At 37.5% G+C, this 26,954-nt stretch overlaps 1 protein-coding gene across 1 annotated transcript in view; it reads right to left on the minus strand.

Annotated features, from left to right (window-relative positions):
- Positions 1-4: 4 nt before the first annotated feature.
- The window catches only part of ASPM (assembly factor for spindle microtubules), a 32,301-nt gene continuing 5,351 nt past the window's right edge, over positions 5-26,954 (minus strand). The window contains exons 3-29 of the mRNA XM_064664447.1: positions 23,783-25,136; positions 22,785-22,886; positions 21,917-22,063; positions 21,070-21,315; positions 20,846-20,913; positions 20,164-20,305; positions 19,956-20,086; positions 19,119-19,294; positions 18,873-19,018; positions 18,709-18,794; positions 17,133-17,348; positions 16,046-16,256; positions 15,813-15,958; positions 15,583-15,711; positions 14,142-14,336; positions 8,558-13,183; positions 7,441-7,590; positions 6,944-7,110; positions 6,012-6,171; positions 5,289-5,498; positions 4,618-4,767; positions 2,514-2,705; positions 1,904-2,096; positions 1,255-1,409; positions 825-1,001; positions 409-581; positions 5-327 (exon numbers count right to left, since the gene is read on the minus strand). Of these exons, the coding sequence (XP_064520517.1) occupies positions 222-327; positions 409-581; positions 825-1,001; positions 1,255-1,409; positions 1,904-2,096; positions 2,514-2,705; positions 4,618-4,767; positions 5,289-5,498; positions 6,012-6,171; positions 6,944-7,110; positions 7,441-7,590; positions 8,558-13,183; positions 14,142-14,336; positions 15,583-15,711; positions 15,813-15,958; positions 16,046-16,256; positions 17,133-17,348; positions 18,709-18,794; positions 18,873-19,018; positions 19,119-19,294; positions 19,956-20,086; positions 20,164-20,305; positions 20,846-20,913; positions 21,070-21,315; positions 21,917-22,063; positions 22,785-22,886; positions 23,783-25,136 (9,954 nt within the window). The 3' untranslated portion in view covers positions 5-221. The remainder of the gene's footprint in view (positions 328-408; positions 582-824; positions 1,002-1,254; positions 1,410-1,903; positions 2,097-2,513; positions 2,706-4,617; positions 4,768-5,288; positions 5,499-6,011; positions 6,172-6,943; positions 7,111-7,440; positions 7,591-8,557; positions 13,184-14,141; positions 14,337-15,582; positions 15,712-15,812; positions 15,959-16,045; positions 16,257-17,132; positions 17,349-18,708; positions 18,795-18,872; positions 19,019-19,118; positions 19,295-19,955; positions 20,087-20,163; positions 20,306-20,845; positions 20,914-21,069; positions 21,316-21,916; positions 22,064-22,784; positions 22,887-23,782; positions 25,137-26,954) is intronic.

The following is a 26,954-nucleotide window of genomic DNA, read 5'->3' on the forward strand; positions in this document are numbered from 1 at the left end:
AAAATCCAGCGAAATGATTTTATTGTAAAATGGCTTTTGGTAGTACAAAGCAGGGTTTCAAAACTGTATACAATACAAAGAGTTACCAAAATACTAACCACAATTTGAAAATACATTTCCAAGGACAGCTCGACACTTATTTGCTTTCTTTTAAAATCATTTAGCCAACTACTAACTCATACATACTGTACAAATACATTTTCCTATACATCATTTACATTTCAGTAGCAGGTAATACCAAGTGTGTCCATCACCATCAGAATTGCTTGCAGAGGATCCACGATTTCTCGCATGTTATCTTTCCTCAAGACCCAATCCGGTTTAATTCTGTGAAAACATTAGTGGTTTGTCAATAAAATATTACATTGCCACAGCAGAAACAGAAGACTAAATTTTTTAAGCACTTACTTTGAAACTGTTTTTATTCTTAAAGGAGTTACTGGAACATAACAACTTCCACCTAAGACAGTGTTTGTTTTCTGCTTCACGAGTGTTCTCTCTGCATCCATTCTGTGTTTCCGAGCTGTAAGTTTATACAGGCTTTGAATGCAAGGAACAGTTCTTGGCATGCCTCGGATTTCCTGAGAAGAGGTGAAAACAGCACACAGTTACCACCACAAGTTCAAAAGCAGCTTCACAAATCAAGAAAATAGGAGTGTTTTCACCATCTTGGAAAAGCTTTTTTTTTTTAAACCAGAGTTTAGTTATAATAGCCCTAATAGGTATGGCAGAGATAGAAAGAAAAAAAATTACAAATACCACCAAAAATATGTAGGAAAAGTATGTTGAATCAAACCATTAAACCCAAAGCATTTAAGTCTTACCAAAGCTCTTTTTGAGTCCTTTGAAAGGATGGCCAACAAACAACAGGTCTTTGTGAAAATGCTTCCTCCTTTCTCTGAAACTTTGTCCCCAGCTTTCCCTCTGTACATTTGCAGGAGGTCTAGTAAAGTATCTATAGAATTTTCTGCATCATAAACTGCTTGAGTAGTTCTTTCATACTGTTATATAAGAAAGAGACAAGAGACAGACCTCTAAAACATCTTTTTAGAGGTTAATAGTTAGAGGTTAAAGAAAAAAGTAAAGTCCATATTCTCCCCTAGAATAAATTTGTAGTTAATCTGGCATCCAAACAATAAAAAATCACTTCTGTATGTTACACAATTGTAACATGTTATAAGAAGGTACCTTTCCCAAGTACTACGATAAATAAGCCTACTGCTTATAACTCTGCAAAAGAAAATATTAAATTACCTTTGAAACATTAAGTAGAACCTGAACTGAATATCTGATCACATCCATGCATGGAACACTCCGGTTGCAACTTCGAATCAGAACAAAAATACTGAAGATTGCTCTGCTCTGGGCCATATTTTCACAACACAGTGAGGACAACCTGGTAGCCACCTCTGTGACAATTAAAGGGAAGAAAAAAAATTAAAGAAAACTCTGAAGTTCAAGCAATTTAATTGGAAACCAAGATTTTCTCCATTTTTAAGTAGAAGTGCAAAGAAGTAAAAACTTCACTTATTGATTTAAACAAGTATTTCTAAATCAATAGTTTTGATATTCCAGACTAAAAACTATGCAGACAAAATGATCCACAGAAAACATACACTGATAGCAAACATAATAATAAACTTATGTAAGGTATAGCATTACTAGGACTGACAGGAAATTAGAGCAATCATACAGGATTTCCTTTTCTACATAGCCATTTAAATATTGTTATGAAATTAATAATCTAATTTCAGTCTGGAAAAAGCCCCCATTATAGTCTCAAACATGTTCACATTTTAGAATCATGCAGAAAGCCTAAATATCATTATGAACTCTTCTCAGCTGAAAAGCTCTAGTGCCTATCATCCTGGAAATCTATCAGTTATTAAGACAAAATACTGACCAAGATGCTTTAATGCTGCAAGAATGTAAGAGAGATGTTTGTATTTTAGAAGGTATTCAATTGCAGTTGCAGTTCTGTTGCACAGTTTGTTTTCTTCTCTGCTCTTTTCATTAGCCTTTTCTAAACTGTGCCGTAAAGCTTTAGTTTTTGCTGTGTCATTAGTCTTTCTCCAAGAATATCCTCTCCACAATGCCTACAGAAAAGGAATTTCCCAAAAAAGAAAAAAGTAATGAACAAGAGACAATACATGAGAACTTCCATTACCACTTCAAATCAGTTTTACACAAGTCTGACAAAGTATTTCAATGATCTTGGGTATTGAAATTTATGCAATTACCACTCAGTGTTTAATCGTTCAAATACTGGATTTTCAAGACAAAAGGCAAAAAAAACCCTGTTTATATACACTCCACACACATTCCCAGCAAAAGCACTGCAACCAGTATCTGCTTAATATTACTTAATAATCTGCTAACTTGGCTTGCAATTTAACTGATAAATTCATCAACCAAAGTAAACATTTTTCCTCTCACCAAAAACCCACGTGAGAAAAATCAGAAAATAAAAATAAGAATTACATAAGTGTCATTTTCTTACAGGAGGTATTTACCTGAAATTTAATTATTCCAGCTGTAAATTTTCTCCTACGTCTGCAAGCAAGGAATCTTTGCACATTTCGCTGGATTATGGTTGCTGCATCATGTCTGTGATTTAGCCAGCCTCGAATGGCACGTTGTAACAGAATGATTCTTTGATAATCTCTTAGAAATCTCTTCCGTTGCATTTTTGCTCGGAACCATCTCTGTTTAAAATGAAAGTACTTTTTTTTTTTATTTATTACTTTTCCCCTAAATTCCCTTTTCCCATCCTAAATGAGCATTGATGAAAACTGAGGAAGTGTTTAACATGAACTTTGGCAGATGCAGGCACTACAAACGTCCCTAGCACACATATAACCTCTGTGATTCTGATTGGTCTTGGGGTAGCTGAAATGCAAGACTTCAGAATGAAATCTTAATTAGGAGCTCTTAGGGAAGAATTCTGAAGAGAGAAAGGTAGAGAAGGAAGAGTAGAGATGTGGATAGCTGGAATTGTTTTCAGTTAGAAGGGACCTACAATCATCATCTAGTCCAACTGCCTGACTACTGCAGGGCTGACCAAAAGATAACCTTATGCTATTAAGGGCATTATATGTTATTAAGGGCATTAATAACCTTATGTTATTAAGGGCATTGTCCAAATGCCTCTTTAACACTGACGTGCTTGGGGCATCAGCCACCTCTCTAGGAAGACTGTTCTGGTGTTTGATCACACTCTCAGTAAAAAAATGCTTCCTAATGTGCAATCTAAACCTCTTCTGGTGAAGCTTTGAACCGTTTCCATGTGTCCTATCACTGGATTACAGGGAGGAGAGATCAGCATCTCACCTTTCCACTTCCCCTCCTCAGGAAGCTGTAGAGAGCAATGAGGTCAGCCTTCTTTTCTCCAGATTAGATAAACCCAAAGTTCTGAGCTGCTCCTCAGAGGACATGTCTTTCAGCTCTTTCCCCAGCTTCACTGCCCTCCTCTGGATGCATTTGAGTACCTTCACATTCTTCTTTACTGAAGAACTGCACATAGTACCCCAGGTGAGGCCACACCATCACTGCACACAGCAGGGCAATCAGCTCCTCTGAGGGCTGTCATGCTGTGCCTGATGCACCAGAGATGGGGTTTGTCCTCTGGGCTGCCAGGGCACACCCACACTGAGCAACTGTCAACCAACCACCCAGATCCCTCTCTGAAGAGCCGCTCTCCAGCCACTCCCCTCCCAGTTTATGCTTGTGTCCAGCATTACTATGACCTAGAAGCTTGCTTTCTCTTGGCTACCTTTTAAAAACATCACTCCACTTTACTAATTTCCCAGCTCTGTTTACTCCCTATATAAAGAAGGGAGACAGGGTACCCTATGCCAAATCAGAGCAAAAAAACCCTCTTCCACCCATTTTCTCTAGCCCTAAAGGGAAAATCTAACTTATGGGGAGAGATAACAGATTTGTATATATGGAGGAGCAGTGGGGCAAAGTTTGCCATAAGATCCTAGACTAGAGAACAGCTATTTCAGGGTTCCCATTTCAGCCTCTCCATTTACCAAATGCTAACCTTCCAGTAGTGGAACTATGCTAATGGTCAGTTTGGAGACATGAAGATAATTTTTAAAATTAGGTAGTGCTACAATACAGACCTGATTTTTGATCTTGTTTTAGATAAGTAAAACATGGTTATATTAAAACGCTGCAACAGGCTTTGGTAGCCCTAGAAGATTAGAAACATCCAACCAAATAAATCATTGTATCCCAGGGGATTGTTCACGTAAAGAGATGCTCTGCATTTCCCAAACCTTACAGGTTGTTGTGTCTGATCTTTCCTACTTCCAGTAGGATGTAAAGAAATAGGCTAAGACAGCACTCAGATTCCTTTAGCAAGCTTGAAGGTCTGAAGGAAAGAAACTTTCCAATCCATCCTCAGCTTTAAAGTGCTGCAGAACTTGCTGAGACCCATCCTAATACGGTTAGCTCGGTATAAGCATCATTATTTAATAATAATTATTTAGTAACTCCATAACTTAGCTTTATGTTCACGTGCAAAGGAACTACAGTGTCTTAGTGTTACAGCTTAGCTTACAGAAAAGAAATTAGACTACATTACAGAAAAGCATTTGGCCTTAGACTAACCTGTATTATAAGAACAGATGAGATCTGGTTTTGTGCAAGTTTTAAGGTGAGATAAATCCTATATGCCCTTTGAATTTTAATTGCAGACAGATGACGATATGCAGCTGCTGTAAAATGAAGTAGTCTCTTTTTTTGTTTCTGTTCTGAAATCTGTAGAAGGAAAACAATACAAGGATTATTAATTTTTATACTCTGAGGTAGCTGATTGCCTATACAAAGAACATAGTACACAGCAATATACTATTAGATGCTGGAAAATCCCCTTGGAGGTCATTACCTCAGAACTAAAGCAAGCTAGCTTTCTTCAGTACTAGATCTCTAATCTAAATGATAACACAGAAGGGATTGTAAGCAATAACATTAATACATAGCAGAGAACAATTTCGTTGTAAGCCTGTATGTGCAGAAGTATCAGTTATAAGTAAGCCACAAAAGACCTCAGAAACTAAAAAACACCCAACAATGAAAACCTACTTTAGTTATAAAGGATTGTGAGAAAAGGATCAAACTGTGTTTTGATCTATTTTGACGCACCCAATACTCAAAGCAGCCAATAAGAACTTGATTTCAACAACAAGAAATCAGGTTTTCCTCTTCTTGCCAGTCAGAATTAATGCTGCTCTAGAGGTATTTTACATCAAAAGTACAGCTTTAATTCGAACTATACCAACCTTTTTTCTGACCAAATAACCCCGTATAAATGCTTGCAGTTTAATGACAGCTCTTCTAGTCTTATTGTATTTCATTAATTGAAGCCGGCCTTCCTGCCAAGCCCGCAGATGTTTTTGGATAATTACAGCAGCAGCTTTTTGTTGAACAAATTTCCTTCTTGCCTTGAAACCTCTATATGCTTTTTGGATCAAACATGCAGCCTGAAGCTTCTGAAAGAGATTTTAAAGAATGAGTTGATGATTAAACTTCTGTTCATTTGTGTCATGATCAATATATATATTTATTTTTAGCTCTGTTTCTTTTTTTCCCATCATAAGAACAAAAATGGAATAAGAAATACCAGCAAACACATAAAGTACTGGTTCATATCAAAATACACTTTCACAATTTGGAAGGTCTTCACCTAAATGGGGTCAAATATGAGCAATTGAACTTAATCCTTTGTAAATAACAAAGCCAGCAAAAAATTTGGCATTTTATTTTGGTATCAGTATAGTAAGGGGTAATTCAACAACTGGTACTGTTCAAAACCAGGAATCAACCCTGTTACTTAATACAAAAAGGATATTTAATATTTTGAAGATTGAATAGTTTTGGTTTGAACAATCTTTGTTCTGGTCCCACCTTTTCTATGATTCTGCACATCATTGACAAAAATCACTCAAATATATGGAAAACTTTTAAAGCAACCATGACATACCAGAGTGCAAGTGAAAACATACCTTTCTTAGTAGTTTTCTAGCCCTGTACTGTCTATATGCCAGCTGAATCTTAACTGCAGCATTCTTAGTTGCCAGAAAGTGATGCCGAATCACTCGTGCCGTGAGGGTTGCTCTCCATCTTCTTTGGATAGTAAGCACACAGAATTTCATTTTCAAAAACCTAACACAAAAAATGCAGTTTTAAATAAGAAAACAGTGATGGCTTACAAAATTATTAAGATAGATATTGTGAAAGCAGAGCCATTATCAACCAAATCTTAGAACACCAAAAACCAGGGGATACCTAGAAATGTTGGCAGGAAGACTGATTTTGAATAGAAGATACTTTCAATTTTACCACAGTAGGTACTTCTGTAACTTGCTGTCAAAGGAGACAGCAGCTTGAAAGCATTGGACAGACTACATACTACAGGTCCATGAAAGGATAATAGGTAAGGATGTTTAAGAAGCAGGGATGCTGAGGGAGGATCTGGGAAAGCAGAAAGTGGTCAGGTTAACATATCTCTAAACAGCATCCTCTGCTGCTACTGGTATGGGACATGGTTCAGAATGAGATGAGCTGTCAGGCTGATCTAGTAGAGCATTTATCATAAAAGCATCTCACAGCAAAATAAACATAAACTAATTGAACTATTCCATTATGGAGTGTACTGAAAGAGCTTTTCAACTTATTAGTTTTATGCTGGAATTTTAACAACATTCAGAACATCCTTCTTGAGAAAGAGAAGCGAAAAAAAAAAAATCAAGGCCTACTCTTTTCTAGATCCACAGTAAACAAAATTTAAGTTTGTGGGGGAGCTTCCATTCCAGAAAAATAATTAAACATAATGAAAATCTCGCACAAGAGAATAACTCCACCTGCACCAAGAGGTGCAATAATTATATAATAAAAGCTTTGAAAGTAGAGAAATTGATATCAAATTCAGTGTTACCAAGTCCGCAGCTGCTTCGTCCTGAAGTGACTCTGAATAACAAGTGCAGCTTTTACCACAGCTGCATATTCCTTTCGTGCTTTGCGACCTCGAAACCAGGCTTGGATTACTTGTGCTGCTCTCATTTTGTTAACCCACTGCCTGGCTTTATATCCTCTATATGCTGCCTATTAAACATATAAAAAGAAAAAAAAAATATTCAAAACTTGAGGGTTTTATTTGTTTAAGGGAACAAACAAGATTAAAAGGAAAAAAGTCACGGCACCGCGAACAGCTTTCGGGACTCTCATTTCTACAGTATTATAAATATCTAATTTCTCACAACTAGAAGATGTCTTCAAAAGCAAGTGAAACACATTCAGGGAAAATCCACTAATGCAACTCTCTTTAATGTCGGCAAAAATAATTGTATTGTGAAGAAACAAATACGAGAGATTTAAAAAAGAAAAAAAAAACCAACCAAACCAAACCCCAACAAAACCTGCTTTTATGATTACCTGAATTCTAATGGCAGCTCTTTTCATTTGATGGTATCTTTGTTGTTCAATATGTCGCATCCGATGGGCTCTGTAGTGCTGCTGTATTAGTACAGCAGAAAACTTGCACCGAAGGTATTTCTTTCTCTCAAGAAATCCACGGAAAAATGCCTTAAAAGAAAAAGACATAATTCTTAGAATATTTAACCACTTGCATGGTATTGACTGGGAGCATTTCCATATTTTTAAGTAGAGCTGTACTCAATGACTTGTTAGAAAAACATTATAATACATTTCTGATTTCACAATGGGTTTTTTTTTTTACTTTTTAAGCAAAGTAATCATATTTACATTGTTCAGGATACATAAGTTAAACATTCAGAAAAATAAGCAAGAGGCTACCAATTTCCCCCAAAACATGGAGATAAGGAAAGCACACCTGTTTTCTTACCTGTTAAGCACAGCATGTGCTTTCCAACAAGATAATAATAGCAACCTAAGAAATTGTCAGAGAATTATTTCAGTTGGAAGGGAACTTTAAAGATCATCTACTTCCAACCCACATACCATGGGCAAGGATGCCATTAGATCAAGTTGTTCAGAGCCCCTTATTATTGTTATCATCACCATCATTTCCCTTTCCTCCCTGATTTGAGGGAATTTCTGTCCTTAAATTCCTCTTCAGAATGTTACCTAGACACTCAAATTAGTCTAGGGACATTTAATAAACCTAGAAGGACTAACATGATTGATTCATGTCTTTCTAAAGGGAAGACATGAAGTCTTAAAGAAGTCGAAGTCTTAAAGAAAGTCTAAAGTAAATTTTTGTCATTTTCTTCACTTTATACTCACTACCAGTACCTTCTCATTTCAATACATCAAGACAGTTTTCATTCATATTCTAATCAAATAAAACATTCCCTAAGCTATCAGTATACAGGGGAAAGTCAGTTCTGACCTAAAGAACCTTATCTCTGTGCACTGTGGCAGTAAGTTTTATACATCTGCCATGTAGTACACTTCAGAAATTGATTCTTCTCGAGCTTGAAACTGTGGTTTGCAAGAGCAGTAAATCTTAAAAGCACCCACAAATTAAGAAAACCACACCCAAACCCCACAACTATTCATTCCAAAGTACCTGAATTTTTATTGTGCTTTCTTTAACTTTGTGAAACCTCTTCTTTTCAATGAATCCTCTGACTCTAGCCTGCACAATGATAATGTTCCTCCGGGTTTGTAAGTAAGCCATTCTTTGGTGTTTCACAGTCAAGTGGGATCGGTAGCACCGCTGTAAGACAACTGCTGCTTTTTTATAGCTTGTATACTGTGATTGAGTTTTACGCATTAAGTAATAGGCTTGTAACGTAATAGCTGCTCTTCTAAGTTGAACATATTTTCTACGTTGCACAGTCATCCGAAGAAAAGACTGAACCTTTCTTGCAGCTCGTAGTTGCCTTGCTATTTTTCTTGCTTTCAAACCACGGAAGGCAGACTGAATAATGACTATCGCTTGTCTTTGAGCCAAATACTCTGCTCTCTGTAAACGAGCCCTGTGACACGATCTGTACCACCTCTGAATAGCAATTGCTGAACTCCGGATCAATTTATAGCGAGTCCTTGTTCTTTGGCATCGGAACATTGACTGGATCGTTATTACTGCTGACTTCTTTTCAAGAAAACATCTCCTGTCTCTGCACATTCGTAAGAATGACTGAATGCACTGTGCGGCAACATTGGCTTTATACAACTGCCTGGCTTTTTTAGCGCGAAAAGCAGCTTGAAGGCAGACGACAGCCTTTTTCATTTTTGCGTAGTTTTTCACATCAGCTTCTTTTGCCATTTTGGCTCTGAACCTCTGCTGTATGACTCTGACAGCCTGGCACAACTGTTTGTAATGCCTATGCTGTATGTACATGCGATAACTAGACTGTATTACAGTGGCTGAAACATGCATGACTTTCAGTTTCTGCCGTGCCTTCATGCCTCTGTATGATGCTTGAATAACAAGAACAGAATTCTTCATTGTCAGATATTCCTTCCGTTGGTTCTTTCCTTTCACGTAGGATCGATAGTAGCTCTGTATAACAATAGCTGCAGTTCTCATATTTTGATAGGACTTTCTATCCCTGTGCATTCTATAGGCTGACTGTATTGCACTGGCAGCTGAATGCATGTGCTTGATGCTGTTCCGCACCCTGATACCTCTGTACACAGCCTGTATACAAATAGTTGCTCTACGAAGAGAACGATATTCCGAAGTATGCTGTCTTGACAGAAGCAAAGCTCTGTATCTTCTCTGAAAGATAAGTGTAGCTGCTTTAAGAGAGAGGTATCTCTGACGTTCTCTAAAAGCTTTAAAATTTTTCTGAACAACAGTAGCAGCACGGTGCATTTCTTGCTGTTGTTTTCTTGCTCGCATGGCTCGAAAGGCCTTCTGGATACAAGCTGCTGCTTTCTTTAATGAAGAGTAATGCTGTACTGCAACTTTCCTTAGCTTATTGGCTCTGTATCTCTTCTGTATTAGCTGGGCTGCCCACTTAAGTTTTCTGTAATGACGGTACTGCCTATACATTCGGTAGTTTCTCTGTATTGTAAGTGCTGCCTCATGTCTTTTCCTCAAGAAGCATCTTGTTTTCATTCCTCTATAGGCAGCTTGAAGTACTAAAACAGAATTGTACAGTTTTAAATATCTTTCTCTCACATGCTTCCCTTTCCTGTAAGCTCGATAATGTTGCTGTATGATTAGTGAAGCACGTTTGACTTCTCGATAAGAAGTGTAAATTTTATGCATTCTTAACATTGCTTGAATAACTGTAGCAGCTTGATGCTTTCGCTGCATTTTTTTCCTTACCATAAATCCTCTGTAAGCAGACTGTATGATAACAGCAGCATTAAGGAAAGAGAGATATTTTTGACGCTGAATTTTTGCCAGTTTAGTTGCTCTGTATTTTCTCTGAATTACAACAGCAGCTGCCTTAATGGAAAGAAAATGTTTCCTTTCAATAAAAGTTCTAAATCTTCTTTGAATAATCACGGCTGATTCACTCATAGTTCTGATAAGTCTTCTTGTTTTCATACCACGGAACGCAGCCTGGATGCGTAGTACAGCATTTTTCACCATCATATACTTGTGAACTTGTGCATTTCTCTCCTTACAAGCACGGAACCACTGCTGAATCTGCTTAGTTGCCAGCAACAATTTTCTGAAATCCCTCTGTTGTCTGTGCATTCGATAATAAGACTGTATTACTGCTGCTGACTGATGCATAGTTTTAAAGTCTTGTCGGACTTTCATGCCTCTGCAAGCAGCCTGAAGGATTATGATAGACTTCTTTAGTTCCAAGTACTTTTTGCGCTGTACTTTGCCTAAACAAAATGCCCTATACTGTCTTTGAATTCTAATTGCTGCCATTCTCATTGACCGGTATTTTATGTTCATCTGATGCATCTTAAACGTGGCTTGGATGCAAACAGCTGCTTGATGCATATGCTGCACTTGTCGTCTGACTCTTACACCTCTGTAAATCGCCTGCATTTTGACTGTGGCTCTTTTTAAAGACAAATATCTCTGCCTTTGACATTTAGCATGAATAACCGCACGATAACGCCTTTGCATAGCTATAGCTGCAGATCTAAGTCTTTCATATTCTTTCTTGGCCAGGTAAGATCTGAAGGCAACTTGTATAGTTGTAGCAGCTTTGTTTAGTTTTTTCAGTTGTTTTCTCACAGTCATTCCACGGTAAGCAGACTGCAAGACTAACACAGCTGCCTTTGTTTTTAGATAAATTGCACGTTGGGTTTTTTTCATACAGTAAGCTCTGAAGTATTTCTGAATCACTAGAGTGGCTTGTCTTAGTTTCTTGTATTTTAGTTGATTGACATGCATCCTGTAATAGGTCTGAATAACTGTTGCAAGATTGTTCTGCTTCTGAATTGTTTTTCTCACAGTTTTCCCCCTCCATATTGCCTGAAGACACACTACAGAGTTACGCAGCTGAACGTATTCTTGCCGTTGTTTCCGGCCCATAACACTGGCCCTGTAACGCCTCTGAATAGTTAGCACAGCACGGCTCACAAGCCTGAACTTTTTCAGAGCCATGAATTTTCTGAAGGCAGACTGTATCACAGTAGCAGCAACATGCTGTCTTTGAATCTGCTTTCGAACCTTCCAGCCACGAAAAGCTGCTTGTAAAGAAAGCACTGCCGCTCTTGTCATTAAGAAGTTCCGTCTTTGCCTGTTACCAGTCCTACAATTTCTGTACCACCTCTGAATCACAACGGAGGCTTGAACCACTGCTTTGTGTTTCATTCGTGCAGCATGAGCTCTAAAAGCAGTCTGGATTTTAATAGCAGCTCTATATTCAAGTTTAAGCTTTTTGCGTGTTTTATAACCCCGGTAGGCTCCCTGTAAGCACACAACTGCTTTTTTAACTTGCAAGAATTCCTGCCTCTGACACCGTTGTTTTTTGTATGCACGATAATGTTGTTGAATGACAATGGCAGCCCTATAGATGGTTAAGTACCGTTGCCTGTCCCTTCTCATTCTGTAGCAGGCCTGAAGAAATACTGCCGTCTCCCTCCACCTCTGTATTTGTTTCCTGACAAGATAGCCTCGGACTACAGCCTGAATTCTTATGCAAGCTCCCTTCAATTTCCTAAAATCTTCTTTAAGTTGAAGAGCATATCTATGAGACCGATACCTTCGCTGGACATAAAGTGTTGCCTCCCTTAAAGCGCAATAATGTTTACGTGCTTGCCACATCTTTACAAAAGCTTGAATCTTTACTGTCGCACCTTTCAAGTTTTTAAATCTCTTCTGGACGACATAAGCACGGTAACTTGCCTGAATTTTGATCACGGCTCTCAACGTGCGAGCCTCTTTCCGAGCTTCCATCCCTCTGTAGGCAGACTGGAGAACAATGGCAGCCAGGCGCATCCTCTGGAAAGAAGCAGCTGCTTTTTTAGAGGCCATATGTGCCCTATACCGAGTTTGAATTACAGAAACAGCATTTTTAATCTCTTTGTATCTTTTCACTTGCTGGTATTTCCTCACGTGTGACTGCAATGTAGTAACAGATTTCTTTAATAGCAGAAATCTTTGTTTCTCTTGTTTCATTCTCCACAGAGATTGAACAACACAAACTGCTTTTGCTTGCCTGTACAGCTTACGTGCCTTCATGCCTCTAAAAGCAGCTTGGAGAACTATCACTGCTGCATGCTTTTGTAAATAGTGCTCTCTCTCAGTTTTCCCTAGTTTATAAGCTCTGTAATACTGCTGAATTATCACTATCTTTGCCCTGTGTTCCTGGTAAACACGTCTGGCCAGCTGACACCTGTACCAAGCCTGAATCTTGATAACATTTTGCCTAATACATAGATACTGTTTCAGGTCTCTGTGCATCCTGTACCAAGACTGTATGACAAGGGCAGCCCTCCTTCTCTTAGCCAGTTTTGAAGATTGCCATTTTCGGAAATAAGTCTGAAGTACTAAAGTCGCTTTAATTTTCTGTTGAATTTTGTGTTTTCTCCATCTTCTGAATGCAGACTGAATAGTAAGTGCTGAGGACTTTAAGATTTTGTATCTCTGTCGATCTTTTTTTGCCAACTTAGATGCACGCAGATGACTCTGAATTGTAACAGTAGCCCAAACAATTCGCTTATATGCAGCAGCAGACTTCACCATCCTCATCCTTGCTTGTACAAAAATAACATAGTATCTTAGCTGTAAATATCTTTTCCTAGCAGAGTATCTCCTCCAATAAGCCTGCAGGAAAAAAAAAAAAGAAAATTTTGTATTTTCTTTATAGTATCTCAAGTTAAGCCCAAATGTGAGGACAATCATCTTCAGACTTTTTAAGATTTCTTTATTCCTACTTAATCCCTAGGAAGGTAAGCCCAGAAATCTACATTACAAACAAAACAAACAAAAACCAACCAAACAAAACCACCCCAAACAAAAACAAACAAAGATCCAAAACCAAAACCCACAAAACAAAAAAACAAACAAAACCTCCAATTATAATAATGATTTAAAAAAACCCCACACCACATCAAAACAAAAAGTAAAAGTCAAATGCTTGAATCATTGGGTTTTTTTAAAGCATCTTAAATTCTCAGAAAAGACTAAATTTGCCCTGCCAACACTAGATTCCCTTTTAAACTATTTGATATATCAGTGTTTCTTTTAACAACCATTCTAAAAAGTCTTAAGAGTGTACTGTTCAGCTTTGGGTAATAGTGGCAAAAGTATCTTGAGAAACCGAATTAGCTGTCCAACTACCATTGGTAACTAATGTCTGCCAGTTTGAATGTGCCCACTGCAGGTAACACAACACTAGGAGAGCAATTTTTAATTTTTTGTAAAACCCCGTTTAAGTAATGTTCAACAGCTGCAAAGAGGAAAGCCAACACAACCTGATTAGTCCTTTGACACTGACTAGTTTAAGGCCCAGTGTTTTAATGTTTACGGTGTTCCAAAATATTCACTAAGAAGGAGCAATTTTTAATTTAATGACATATTACTATCTCTCCCTGAAGAGAGAAAGTTATTAAAACATCTCAAAAGTAGAGGGGGGGGAAAGTAAAAAAAAAAAATATTACACTTCATGAAGGCATCAGTTGCTGCAAGCTGAACAAATGGTCCTCAGCAAGACTCTTTCTCAGAAGTTTCAAAGAGGTTTCCTTGTGGTGTAGCTGTGAAAGCTAACTTTAAATTGTATTACCTGAATGACTGTGGCAGATTTACTTCTGGTTTCCTCCAGTTTTGCCTTTTTCAGATTGAAAAAAGTCATCCTGGCCAAGTATCCTCTCCAGTGCTTCTGGATGGAAACGGCTGCATTCACTCTCTTCAGGATGTGTCGACGAGACAAGAAGTTTATTGCAAATTTCTGAATTATCCGAGCAGCTCTGTCTCTTTCCTACAAAGAGCCATTTCAACTGAACAGTTAGGATTGGAATTTTCACTCAATTCTTTGATGTGATTAACTATCTAGAGCAATCTCTTAAAAATTAGGCTTGTTGATACACAGCTTTTCTTCACTATAGTAAAAGAATTTTTTTCAGACAGAACATTTTATTTGGATACTTTGTAAAAGGCTACTATCACTTAAATTTGCATCCTCCTGCCTTCATCACTCTTCTTTAAAAAACAATTTTTAAGCATTCCTTTGCAACCCATTTTTAAGCCTCAGTTTTAGTTCTCATTCATAACAGTTTAAGATACCCTCAGTAAGGGAACATGCCGGAGTGCTCTCTAGCTATATTTAAATAATATAAAAGAGTATAAGGATAGTCAGACCAGCTCATGACCATCTACCCCAGAGTTTTGTTTGCTCAAACCAACCAGCATTTGTTGTAACCCAGAGATTGCAGTAACAAACTGGTGCACGTCAAAGTAAAAGAAGTAACTAACAAATGTAACACATCGATATTTAGATCATTCCACTACTAGCCTATCCTACCACAGTGCAAAGCATATGTGAGTACACTGTAAGATTATTTTTAAAAAATAATGCTGTCAATGCCCAAGTGGTTTTGATTCCTTCTCTGCCTACCAGCATCTTTACTATTAGTTATTTCAAAAGAGTTGCAAAGGGAATGTTTTGTCATTATTAAGGTTGTGTATATTTTAAAAAGTAAAAAAAAAAAACACCTGGAGATGAAAAAGCCTACATAAATACAACCTCTGTCCCCCACTACACCAGAGATTTTTACAATATTTCACTTCAACACTGTTCCAACATCAAATAATATGTATCTCAGTAAGACACAGAGGTGGCATTTATCAATCTTAATGGTTTCATACTTTTAAAACCCTCAGAAGTTCTGATATAACTACCAGAAAAGCAAGAAATAAAATACTCATGAAATTCAATTCAAAACACTGGTGAAGTTTAGCTTCTAAACAAATATAGTAAATCCATGCAGAAGTTTAATTACTCTTCTCATCCTGTAGACATGAATAGGAATTAAAAATTAACTACTCCCTTTTTTGTGTTAGTAATTACACCACCAAGAAGGCCGCAAATTTTGATGATAAAAATGATACTCATTCATTTAAATGCCAATATTATTCCAATAAACCTGTATATCCCAGTGAACTTATATCCTTTATTTATTATTTCTCAAAGTAGAAGGTATGAATATTACACAAGCAAAGAGTACCTGATAAAGTTTCAGTTCCCTTTTCAGCCTGTAATTCCTCCAAGCAGACTGAATTATTCGTGCAGCTCGAGTTTCGTGCCGCAGATCAAGAAGCCGCGAACACAGGAATGACAGGTAGGTAATAACAATCTATACAGACACAGAACACAGCAAGTTAGGGCTATACAGAAGAGCAGAACACGTTCACAGGAGGGCAGAACACATTTACATCAACTCTAAAGGCATTTTACCTTCTCATCAGGAATTGTATTTGACATGTCTGAGTGATGAATCATTGCTGGTATTCCGCCTAGGTCAGAAACTGCAGCATTGATCAGTTGGAAGTTTTTCTTTTCGTTGTCCAGGAGTTCCTTGCATAGGACTGAGGGAGCTACAGCTTTGTAAAGAGAAAACATAAGCCAAATCAAAATTGTGCATAAATCAAATAGATTTAATATGAACTTCTGTGCATCAGATAACTCACTTTGATCAAACATTTCTTCCATAACATTTAGAGAAGTATCTGACTCTGATGAGGAGGAAGAGTTTAGTCCCACTCTAACAGTTCTTGAGCATTCCACTGTTTGAGTTGTTCGCTGGCACACAGCTTCCAAAGGCACGTAACATGGATGATAATGATGAATCAAATGACATAATACTCTCCCATCTGAGAAACACACTGTGAAATTTTCAACCTATTAAAATAAAATATAGCAAGATACAAATTCCTTCAGTTTCTGTTACCAGTAACTGGAAATAGAGTTTGTTCTTTGTAGCTTTGAAGGTGGCCAAGTGCAAATTATCTTTGACCAAAAAAAAATTTGGAACTAGTGTTTCCTTTGAACATTTGCTGTACCGTAACATACAGCTGTGAGAAACCAGAAATAAAATAGATGTGAATCATTATATAGTAAATCTACAAGGGAAACATTTAAGAAACCAAAGAGAAACCAATCTTTCTACAGAAGCATTCCCAATAGACTTCTTTAGATACCTTTACACTAGGTTTTTAATGCAGAAATAAGTTCTGAACTTGCATCAGTCCTAAGTGCTCTGTTTTACCCTTTATTAAAACTAGCAGCTGTGACTGTATTCCCATCAGAGACACGTGTCTGACCAGTGCTTCCCTTCTTGGAGAAAGCAAACATGTCCTTTCTAAACAAGCATCTCTGAGGAGAGGAATTGATCTTATCCCTAACATCAGTTTAATTCTCATAGTTCCTATAAACAGTGAACATTCTAGGAACAAATACTTGTACAACAAATACTTATTAAAAATAAACAAACAACTCTCATTCCAGCAAAAAACCTTCTAGTTTTAAAAGGTAATTTTATGCATAAGACTAACTGGAAGGGGAAATCCTTTTGCTCAAATTTGTTTAAAAAGAGAGCTGCAGCTAAACTCACAGAATGATGGTTATTTCAAATCAGATTAAACAAAGTCCAGAACGATATTTAAAACTAATTATTATTGGCTGCTACCACGTATTTGATAGTTTGAAGAACTCTGTTCTGTGAAGAATTATGACAGCACAGGATGTACTTGCTGAACTACACACAAAACTACTTACCTTGATATTGTAAAATCCACAAACAGCATTAACCCATGCCATCAGGAGCTTTACATTTTCACTGTAACTCTGAGGTGAGGAGTTATCATTGTCTTCTTGTATTCTAACAGAGTTTGGAAAAGTCTTGAGAGCACTTAATTGTGCTTTTCTCTTGTGTGAGTTATTCAAAAACTCTATTTCTTCTTTTAACTGTTCCACATTCAGAAAAACATCCACCTAATAGGAAGAAAAAAAAAGAAATGACACGTCAGCAATCTGACATGTCAGGCATTGCAGCTACTGGATGCAGAGGCTTCAGCTGGGGGATTGTAAAGAGAAACCACACTTCCTACTTAGCAGTACCTGCTACACAGAATCAGCAGAGGATAATCTGGACTTTCCAGCATAGATGGCAGCAAAAAAAACCCCTAGAATCTAGCCTCCCACTGTTCTGTGGGAGAACAGTTACTTCATTAGTTAATAGCTGGGAGAAACAGGGAAATTTTCCCTGAAACAGCCTGTGTAATTTCACCAGAGTCTCAGAGGAAACAACAATTTCAGAGTCTCATCTGCAATTCCACTGAGCCCACACACCACTCCTCCTCATTTAAGGGATTCTGAGAGGACTTCAGCTGGTGTTATAAGGGTGTGAGAAGATTTGGAGAACAAGTGGCTTTATCCACAGGGCTTGGATAAAGCCACTACTCACTGAAATTATTTCTTCAATCAAAAGCAATTCAACTATGAGTCATGCATCAGGAGAACTAACTCAAGGAAGGTAACTACTCAATAGTGTAAAAGTAGTTAAGAAAGAAAATATTTACATCTGATTTTTATGATGTTGTCTGGCTTACTGATAGTTCTGTGTCTATACTCTTTCATATTCTTGTTTTACATGTAGTTAATTGCACTTATATTTCTGACTACTTAGTGGTGAATTTCCACCTCAACCTTTATCTTATTTTACCTTCCATATGTTATGTTCCTTCCAGCTGGATTTGTCAGCTGCATACTTATTTTTAAAATACCATCCAACACAAGTTAACTCTTAAAACAGTTTAAGAAAACTATTTTTTCTTCCTCTATTTTTTTTCAGTGGCTTTGAAATGCCATTGCAGTAATGCCTAAGGAATCTTTGCTCTTATTTCAAGAATGTTTTATATGAAACAGTCAATTTGATGAATGGAAAAAAAGCAGAAGAGCTATAGCTTCAGAGCTTACTCTATAAGGTCAAAATGTCCTTTTCAGTTAGTAGGAGTTTACTAGCACTTTGAGATTAACATTATTTTACTTTTAAGTATCAATTTTGCTAGTATACAGCATAAACTCAGAAGTTCATCTTTTTTCCAAAAATTGTATGAATGTATACAAGAAAAACCACAACTAAAACATTATCCAAGCTGTACTGTTAGGGAACACTTAGCAGTTCAGCCAAAGCTTGCATGGAACTTTGAACATTTAAAGCAAATAATTTCAGTCTAAAATTTGATTAGTAGAGGTTTTCACAGACAATAAATACTCCTGAAAGACTGGTTGTTTTCATTATTGCTTGTTTGTAACTGGTACCAAACAAACAAAATAAGTAATTGAATAGTACCTGGAAGGCAAAGACAATTTTCCACAGGAGTGCTAATGTTCGTTCTCTGTGTCTATCCACAATATCCCTGGAGTCAATTGAAGCACCTGTCAAATAAACAAAGGGATTGGAATGTGCACTAGTTACCTGATGCACTTAGAATAACCCTGATTTCTAGGCCTTACCATTTTCATCTTTCAAGTGTATTCCTCGCTCTTTAAGGACATTGAGAACAATATCAACGTTATGCATTTTCTGTAGACGACTTATTGCAGGAACTCTCAGCTGTTTTGAAAGATTCCAGTTTTTGGTCAGAAGCTCCACTGTTCTCCTAACAAAGGTAATTTCACAGTTTAATGCCTTTGCTGAGGTCACATTTGGTATTATATAAAAGACAATGAGTATTTCAAAATAATTCTGTATCAACGCACACGAGACGAATGCCACACTGTAAGTCCACAGCCAGATTTGTTACAGCAAAATCAAATTCATCAAGCGGAGTTTGAATATGGCAGACAGGTAGTCCTAGGAAACCGAGATGGCGGGAAAGGTCACCTTCACCACTCAGGAAGTCCCGGGAAAATGCAAGCAAAAGGTCTTTGCTAGCCTAAAATTAAGAAAAAAAAAAGAAAAATAAGATAACCTTAACACTGTGATATTTGTCAAGCAGAATACATTTCTCCCAAACTGCATTTTATGTTTCCTTGTCTAATACTTAAAATTATATTTTTAAAAAAAAAATCTATTTTTGGCCAGTTCACACAGCTTTAATTGTCATCATACCTGGCTGCCATGCCACTAAAAGCACCACCAAATTCAGGAATACCTTTTTCTCCATCTGTCCGTCTACACAGTACAAATGTAACATTTGTTAATCAAAGCCTTTGTATAACAGATGTTCCACAGTCTTTCTTATCACAGCAAAATAACAGAAAAAGCAAAGAGAAGAGTCCATCAAACTGACCTGCAGCTTAAGGTCAGCTGCAGCATCCTAGAGTAATATTTAAAAATAATGCAGAAGCTCAGATTCAGAGAGGGAAGTCGAATAACACAGGACAGTGGAGTCCTTCCTACAGAACCAACACCTCAGAATTTTCTTGGGAATTCCATTACATGACCATGAGATGGTACGTTGAGAATGTTCATGCAAAAGGCTGAACAGTCAGGACTTGTTTAAGTACATAGTCAGATTAAAAAAAAAAAAACAACATTCTACATAGAGTCTTAATACAATATTGGAAGGAGATACCAAATCACAGCTCTCTTACCTTGAACTCTGCATCCTTACAAAAGAGGCAAGGGTCATGTTCAATCATCCTGGACCGTTTGGCACAATCCAGAAAGCAAACTAACAACAGCAATTTTTTCAGTGTGAATTTTGACAAAGCTTCCTCATGACCTAAAAAGACATAACCCACTAAGTGATGGTTTAAAAACTAAATGCTAAAAATGAATTATTCTGGAAGCAGTAATTACCCTCTCGGTAAAGGTGAGGCACAGTGGGATGTCTGTATTCAGCTGCAATGTCAGGGTTCCAGAGCAGGCGATTAAGGATAAATATTGCTAAACCCATAACATCACTATTACTCTCCAATGCTATCAGTTCACCATAAACAGTCTAATAAGAAAGGAGGGGGAAAAAAAGCAGAAATGGTTAAAATTATGTTAAACACTATGGAATTTTTTTTAATAATATATATATTATTGAAATTCAGAAGTAGTAAATGGCAATTAGTCTCTAAAAATCCAACAGTTTTCAAATGAGTCACTGAAGGGTAAAGCCAAAGGACGTTTCAGAAGATCAAATCTTATTTCAGAGTATGTATAATCATCTACATCTTAGGAATCAATCAGGAACTTCTTTAAGACAACTCCACTCCTCTTCAGTTTAGTAGACTGAAACTGATAGGGAAATGCTTTTGTGTTATTGGTCAGGGAATTAACTTCTACTTTCCTTGATTAAATATTTTCCTTCTTAATAAGGTAAACACTTTCTCAAAGCAAGTATCTTGTAACACTTTAAAAGATATGTAAACAAGCTATAACTGAATTGAACCTACCTGAATTAGTAAGAGAGAAAATACAAAGAAACCCAAACCAACCCCAGTTGCTAGATGTCCTTTAAACTTAGATTATAGACTACACACAGTGCACTGACCTCCAGACCTATACGCAGCCATAAAGGGTTGTAAGACAAAAGCCAGTTGAGCACTTTCTGCCTCTCTCCTGCAAGAGAGCATCTTGTAATATTAGATCCAGCAAACATTTCGTATTAATGCAAAAATTTCTATTAATCAATTTCAATTTAAATCAAATTAATGTGCAAATAATCCTTTTTCTACTTAGAAGAAAAGAGAGAATGCCAAGCTGTAGTACTCCTACCTATATCTTTCCAGAGGTGTCTGTCTCTACGAACTAGCAAGCGTCTAGTTTCAATCTCAACTTCCAGTTTCTTAATAGCTCTGACCATTGTTTCAGAGGTGAACAAACGACAGGCTTCACGGCGCAGCTTATTCAGCTTCCGACGAGCCGTATAGGCCTTTAGAGATGCTTCATCTTTCGTTGGTGCTTTAGGAAGGCTCATTTTGTGATGGTTCTCTTCTCCCAAGATAAGAGCGGCTGCATTTACTGTTTAAACACACACAAAAAGTATGTATTTACATCTCAAATAAAGGTAGCTTTTGCCCACTTCTCAGTAGACTTTTTCCTATTTTCCTTCTGACTAATGATTTATCCCTCAGAAAGCTTGTCAGCTGTTGCACTAAACATATACTGCCATGTACAAGTGTACTAGTCAAGTATTTAATATAACTGCTTATTTCATAAGTGAGCAGTGCTAGAAATTCAGTTTTAAGATCAATGGTATACTCTTAATTTTCTTCAATTGAAGCTAAAGATAGAGGAAAAAGTAGGTTACCATTATTTTAGTAAAGTGTCAGCTATAATGTTTGCCAGCAGGGGGGATTCCTCACCCAACATCCACTGAGGAGAGCTGCAGCCACATATTCCAGTGCATTCTCCTTGTGGAGCACACTCCCCATGCAGGTGTATGGTGTGCTGTGTTTGCCATAAGCAAGTGTGCCATCCACAGTAATAAGAAGGGGAAAAATATGACTCTGAAAAGGTTTAATGTGAAGCGTGTACTACTACTATTCATCAGTATTAATAAAGTATGCTATATAATGTTTAAGAATATTAAAAGAAAAAATGAAAATTCTTGTACTCTTACCTTGTGAGATATTTGTTTTTACACTGAAGTCATCTGGGGTAAGTACAAAATTTAACCACCAAGTGAAACCTCGTTGCTGCTTCTCCTTCCAACGTTCATCATAAAACATGTTTTTAGCTGCAAAAGGCATTGGGTGCCTAGGGATGACTTTAAAAAAACAAACAAACAAACTGTCTTTGCAGTTCTTGAAATATTTGATAACCAGTATACATTTCATTGTGGAAAGGATTAATGTTTGACATTCCATTTAGCACTATAGCAGAAAAAAGTGGATTCTTGGAATCTTTGGTGACTGCAGAACAGCCACTATTAAATAAATTTCAGCCAAAAAATGTGGATTGAGTTATTAAAGCACTAGAACTAAGACAAGATATCTAGAACCCAGGCCATTTGTAATGGGGCAAATCCAAATTGAGCTGGCTTACAACCAGGAAGAACCATTGTATAGATGCATTTTTCTCATCAGATCAACTTAGTATTCTTAACTCTGAAAAATTATTATCTTGCTGGTAAGAAATTTTTTCCTCTTAGGTATTCTGCTGTTGTCTTAAAATGTTGTCAAGTATGGAAGAGGCATTTAATTGACAACTATCAGTAAGCTGCAATGTAGCTTTTAGATTTACAGGTAAAACTGGAAGAAAGTAACATTTACCTTCAGCTGGCTGTGTGTTGCAACCAATTTTGAGGAGTCAAAACAGATCACAAAAGGTTACATATATTATTCTACTAAATATTGATTCATTTTAGGTACAATCTTCCATTTCATCTCAACTCTAACCAGTTAGGTCTTACCAGACATTAGCAGTACCACAACTGTGACATTTGGTTCAGTGTATACTGTTTTACTAAATACCAGGAGTCTGCCTACCTGTTTTCTGTGGTTTCACAAATGTCAGGTGAGACTGGGCCAATCCAGTGACAGGTTTACTAATTCTCTTGGTAGTTTTAGATGCTTTCTGAAGTGAATAACCTACAAGCATTAACACACAAATATCAACAGCCAGTATGTCTGTGAAAGTTACTGTATTAAAGTTCAGGTCACTTCTAAAGCACAGAACTAGAGCAATTCCCCATGAACCCACTCAAAATACCAATAACCTCCTGTTATTGGTGGAAAGTTAGACAAACCAGTTTGGTTACAATTAAAAGGGAAAAACGGTTAAGAGTAAATAAGTGCTCTTGTATGTTCTTCCATTTACTAAGGAAATGTACTGCTTGAATTTCATTACCATGTCTAGAAAAATCTACACAAGGCTGACAACAAGCTAATTACAGACAGTAAAAAGCAGGTAGAGTGAACAAGACATGGGAACTACTTCACTGAAAGGTTGGTCAGGCATTGGGACAGGCTGCCCAGGGAAGTGGTGCAGGCACCATCCCTGGAAGTGTTCAAAAGGCATGTGGATGTGGCACCTGGGGTTATGGTTTAGTGGTGAGCATGGTGGTGCCAAGATAATGGTTGGACTTGATAATCTTAGAGGTCTTTTCTAACCTTAACAATTCTATATTTGAAAACATGGGACAACCTGCAATGGTAAGTGTACATAAGACAAATACTGTGCAGTAGGTTTCTAGTAAATTAAAATTACATAACAAGGGTTCTGCTGAAGAACTGCCAGATACTTTTCCTGTTATTGTCATTAACAAACTTACACAGGAATAAAGTAAATTTGAAGCCAATGACATAGCCAAAACTCTAACCTACTTTTCAGATTTTTAAAGTGCAGATGTCTAACAAATTCCAAAGGCCCACATTTCAGAGATATAAAATATTTCTGACTGTTGCCAGACACTTCAGTTTGCTATACACATTTCATAATCAAAGGCATCTTTCAGAAAATGGTAAATGAAAGAAATACTGCTCACTTGCTTTCTTCCTCTGCCCTGTTTTCTCTCGGTTTGTGGGTTTGAAGGCTGATGGTCTCACAGTCGTATGTGTCTGATTGCCCGTGCTAGATGTAAGAGCTCTTTTTCTTTCCACTTCTTCCACATACACTGGAGCTGTGACTCTACTATTTTCTACATAGGTTTCACTTTTCCTCTTACGACACAAAGAAGTTGATCCAGTAGGAGATGAATTTACTTTTTCATTGTGACACTTACTTTCAGCTGAAATGGGACCTGCAACTGGCAGGTGTTCAGATATTTCTGCTTCTGTACGTACAGGCACCACATTAGCACATTCTATTATTGCTTTATTAAGGCATTTTTTAGATTTTGGCTGGCAGGTTTCTGCTCTTGTTTCTTCAGTAGCATCAGGCTTACTTTTTATGACAGTGGCAGAAAGAATTGGACGTTTTTTTGTTTGTTCTCTCCGAGAAGAATTATCAGTCTGAGGTTCCTCTGCAGAACGAGAACTGCAGTGATTTTCTTTGGGTTTATCATCATCAAGTGATGTTACATTATGCATCTCAAAGACTTCTTGTAAGTTGTGTTCTATGCAAAAATGAGTTTCTGTCTCTACATCTCCATCCTTTCTCCATTTTGAGGGAAGAAATCTCTTTACCACATAAGTCTCTGTGGTAGATGATATTAATGCTGCCTCAGGTTTAGGAGTCTTTGATTCCTTATCTGACAAACTGTCTTTCACAAATTGCTCAGGTGACAGAATTGTAAAAGGCTGCTCTATTGTGTCTATATCCACTTGATAATTCCCATTTACAAAAGCATCTGGACTTAAAATCCTCCTTGTACTTAAAGCAGGTGCAGATGCTGAGTGTTCTGGAGTGCAAACTGGTGAGAGTGTACAATTAAGAACTTCTGCATTGTCTGAAATTGGTAGTTGTGCTAATCCAGCAGAACTGTAGACACTTTCAGATTGCAATTCGTTGTGCTCATTAACACATCTCTTGACATTATGGCTGTCTATCTGAGGCAATAATTCCTCATTTACAGAGGCAGCAATATCTGCAAATGTAGTAGATCTTCTCATTGCAAGGGGTGTGCTAACAGTACTACGATGTTCCTCTGGCACTGGTGCAATAGGAGATGGAGGTAATTGATTTTCCGAGCCAAGAAGAGTGTCATTTCCTGGGGACATATTATTTTGCACTGTGCTCTGATTTTCACATGCCTGAAGTGGATGTCTAAGTCTATCCAGCTTCTGAGAAACTTGAAATGTTTTATTAACATTTTTTATTTCTGAAGTACTCTTTGTAACTTTTATTGCAGTAGAGGTTTCTGAAGAGTTTTTCTTTTTTAATTTATCCCAAAGACTCCTCTGAAAAAGAACCATAAATAAAAGTTAGTGTGCTGACTTCCTAAATACTTCTATGTGTAAAAGTGAACATTACTAGCATATTTATTCAAAGTTTAAAAATACTATAAAAAGAACACCTAATACAAAATTCACAATGTTATTTCCAGCCTTGAAAGCAGTTTATTTGGTCATGTTTTAGTTTTATTCTCTAAGCTGTAATGCATCAGCACCTACTTTCCAATCCAGTGGAAAAAAACTGAGAACAATGGGCATTTCCACAGACAGCATTATTTATCAATTTTTAATTCTCCTTTGTCACGGGTGACAGTGGGTCTGTCAGCACCTTGGCACATACTGACGAAGCAATAGATGTTGACCAGATCAAAGTATACCCCTGAGATGGACTGAAAGAGAGGACTGAAAATGGAGGCCCTGATCCTGACAACATACTGATGCATCCTGAAGAAGCTGTCCTGTGGGAACAGAGAACACTGTCTCATGAGAACAAGGACCTGTTTTGAATGAGAGTAGTTGGGAAGAACATCAACATGAGAGAAAAATAAGAGCAGGTGCTCGGGACTGTTGTGGGAAAGAACCGGGCTGTTTTGAGAAAGAGCAAAGTTGTTGTGAGAAAGTAGAGTTTAGAAAATGCACCTATTAGCTGTAAGAATTCTGGTGTGAAAGTTTGAACTGTCCTATCCGTGTGCATTACGTGTGTTCAAAAACTGTACTTAAGGGGCTGCGCAGCAGCCCTGCTGTCCCTGCTTTTTTCTTGGAATAAACTTTGCTGGAACCTTTTTTCGTGTCGCTTTGGCCGTTCCGACATTATCAGCGACATCTGGCGACGCCGACGTGATTGCAACGTTGAAGACGGATTTATCTCCAATTGTGGAGCTGCCGTGACTTCCCTCCTAGAGGGGGAAAGAGCAGAGGATTTTCTCTCCTAGAGAGAGATTGGACCTGTGGGGCGAGGCACAGGGGGAACGGAGCCTGGTGAAGCTTGAGAGCAGGGATGGTTCCCGCGAAATGGTCCGGACCTGAACTTTTTGACCCTCATTAGGTAAGCTAACGGGGGTGCCACCGGGGACTATATTTTAACAATGGGACAGCACATAACGAAGGAGGAAAGCGTAGTTCTATCTAAGTGGAAATCCCTCCTTAACCAAAAGAATGTCAAGGTTGCTGAATTTAATTTACGACATGTGCTGTTATAGTACTGAAAATAAGGCTTTGAAGCTACTACGTTAAGTTGCATTTCATGTGTTTGCCTAACACTTGCTCCGTGAGACTATGAAAGATTTAGAAGAGTATAGGAGGCAACGATCTATGCAATAATTCATATAAGAACTAAAACTCTGAAACGCAGTTGCCCAGAAAGATAAGCAGGTTGCCGATGTAACAAATTGTCCTTGAACTACACCTCCAAGCAAAAAAATGCAGAGAAATTTAATAATTCACTCCCGGAGACAGAAAAGAAGTAAGGACCCCCCCTCTCCATTGCCACTGCTGCAGAAAAAGCAGTTTTTCCACCAGATAACTCCACCAAGAAAACAACTAAGAAAAGAAATCCAAATCAAGATATATAAGCAAATGGAGGGGGACAGAGATAAATTAGAACAATGGGGGCTGGGCAGAAAACAAGACAGCAAAGCCCATCCCTGTATAAGCCTTTGAACTTAAGAGTCAGCATCTACCTCCTTTTCTTGCTTCTTCGCAGCCTGAGTTACTTATTTTTTGTTCATGTACTAATTGGCTGTTTCAGTCTCACAATGTGTGTAAGATAAAACACAGAAAAATATGCAACAAATCAAGTTTGGTGTCATGGAAGCCTGAAGACGA

This window comes from Pseudopipra pipra, chromosome 9 (assembly GCF_036250125.1).
Source record: "Pseudopipra pipra isolate bDixPip1 chromosome 9, bDixPip1.hap1, whole genome shotgun sequence".
In the NCBI taxonomy this organism is placed as follows: domain Eukaryota; kingdom Metazoa; phylum Chordata; class Aves; order Passeriformes; family Pipridae; genus Pseudopipra; species Pseudopipra pipra.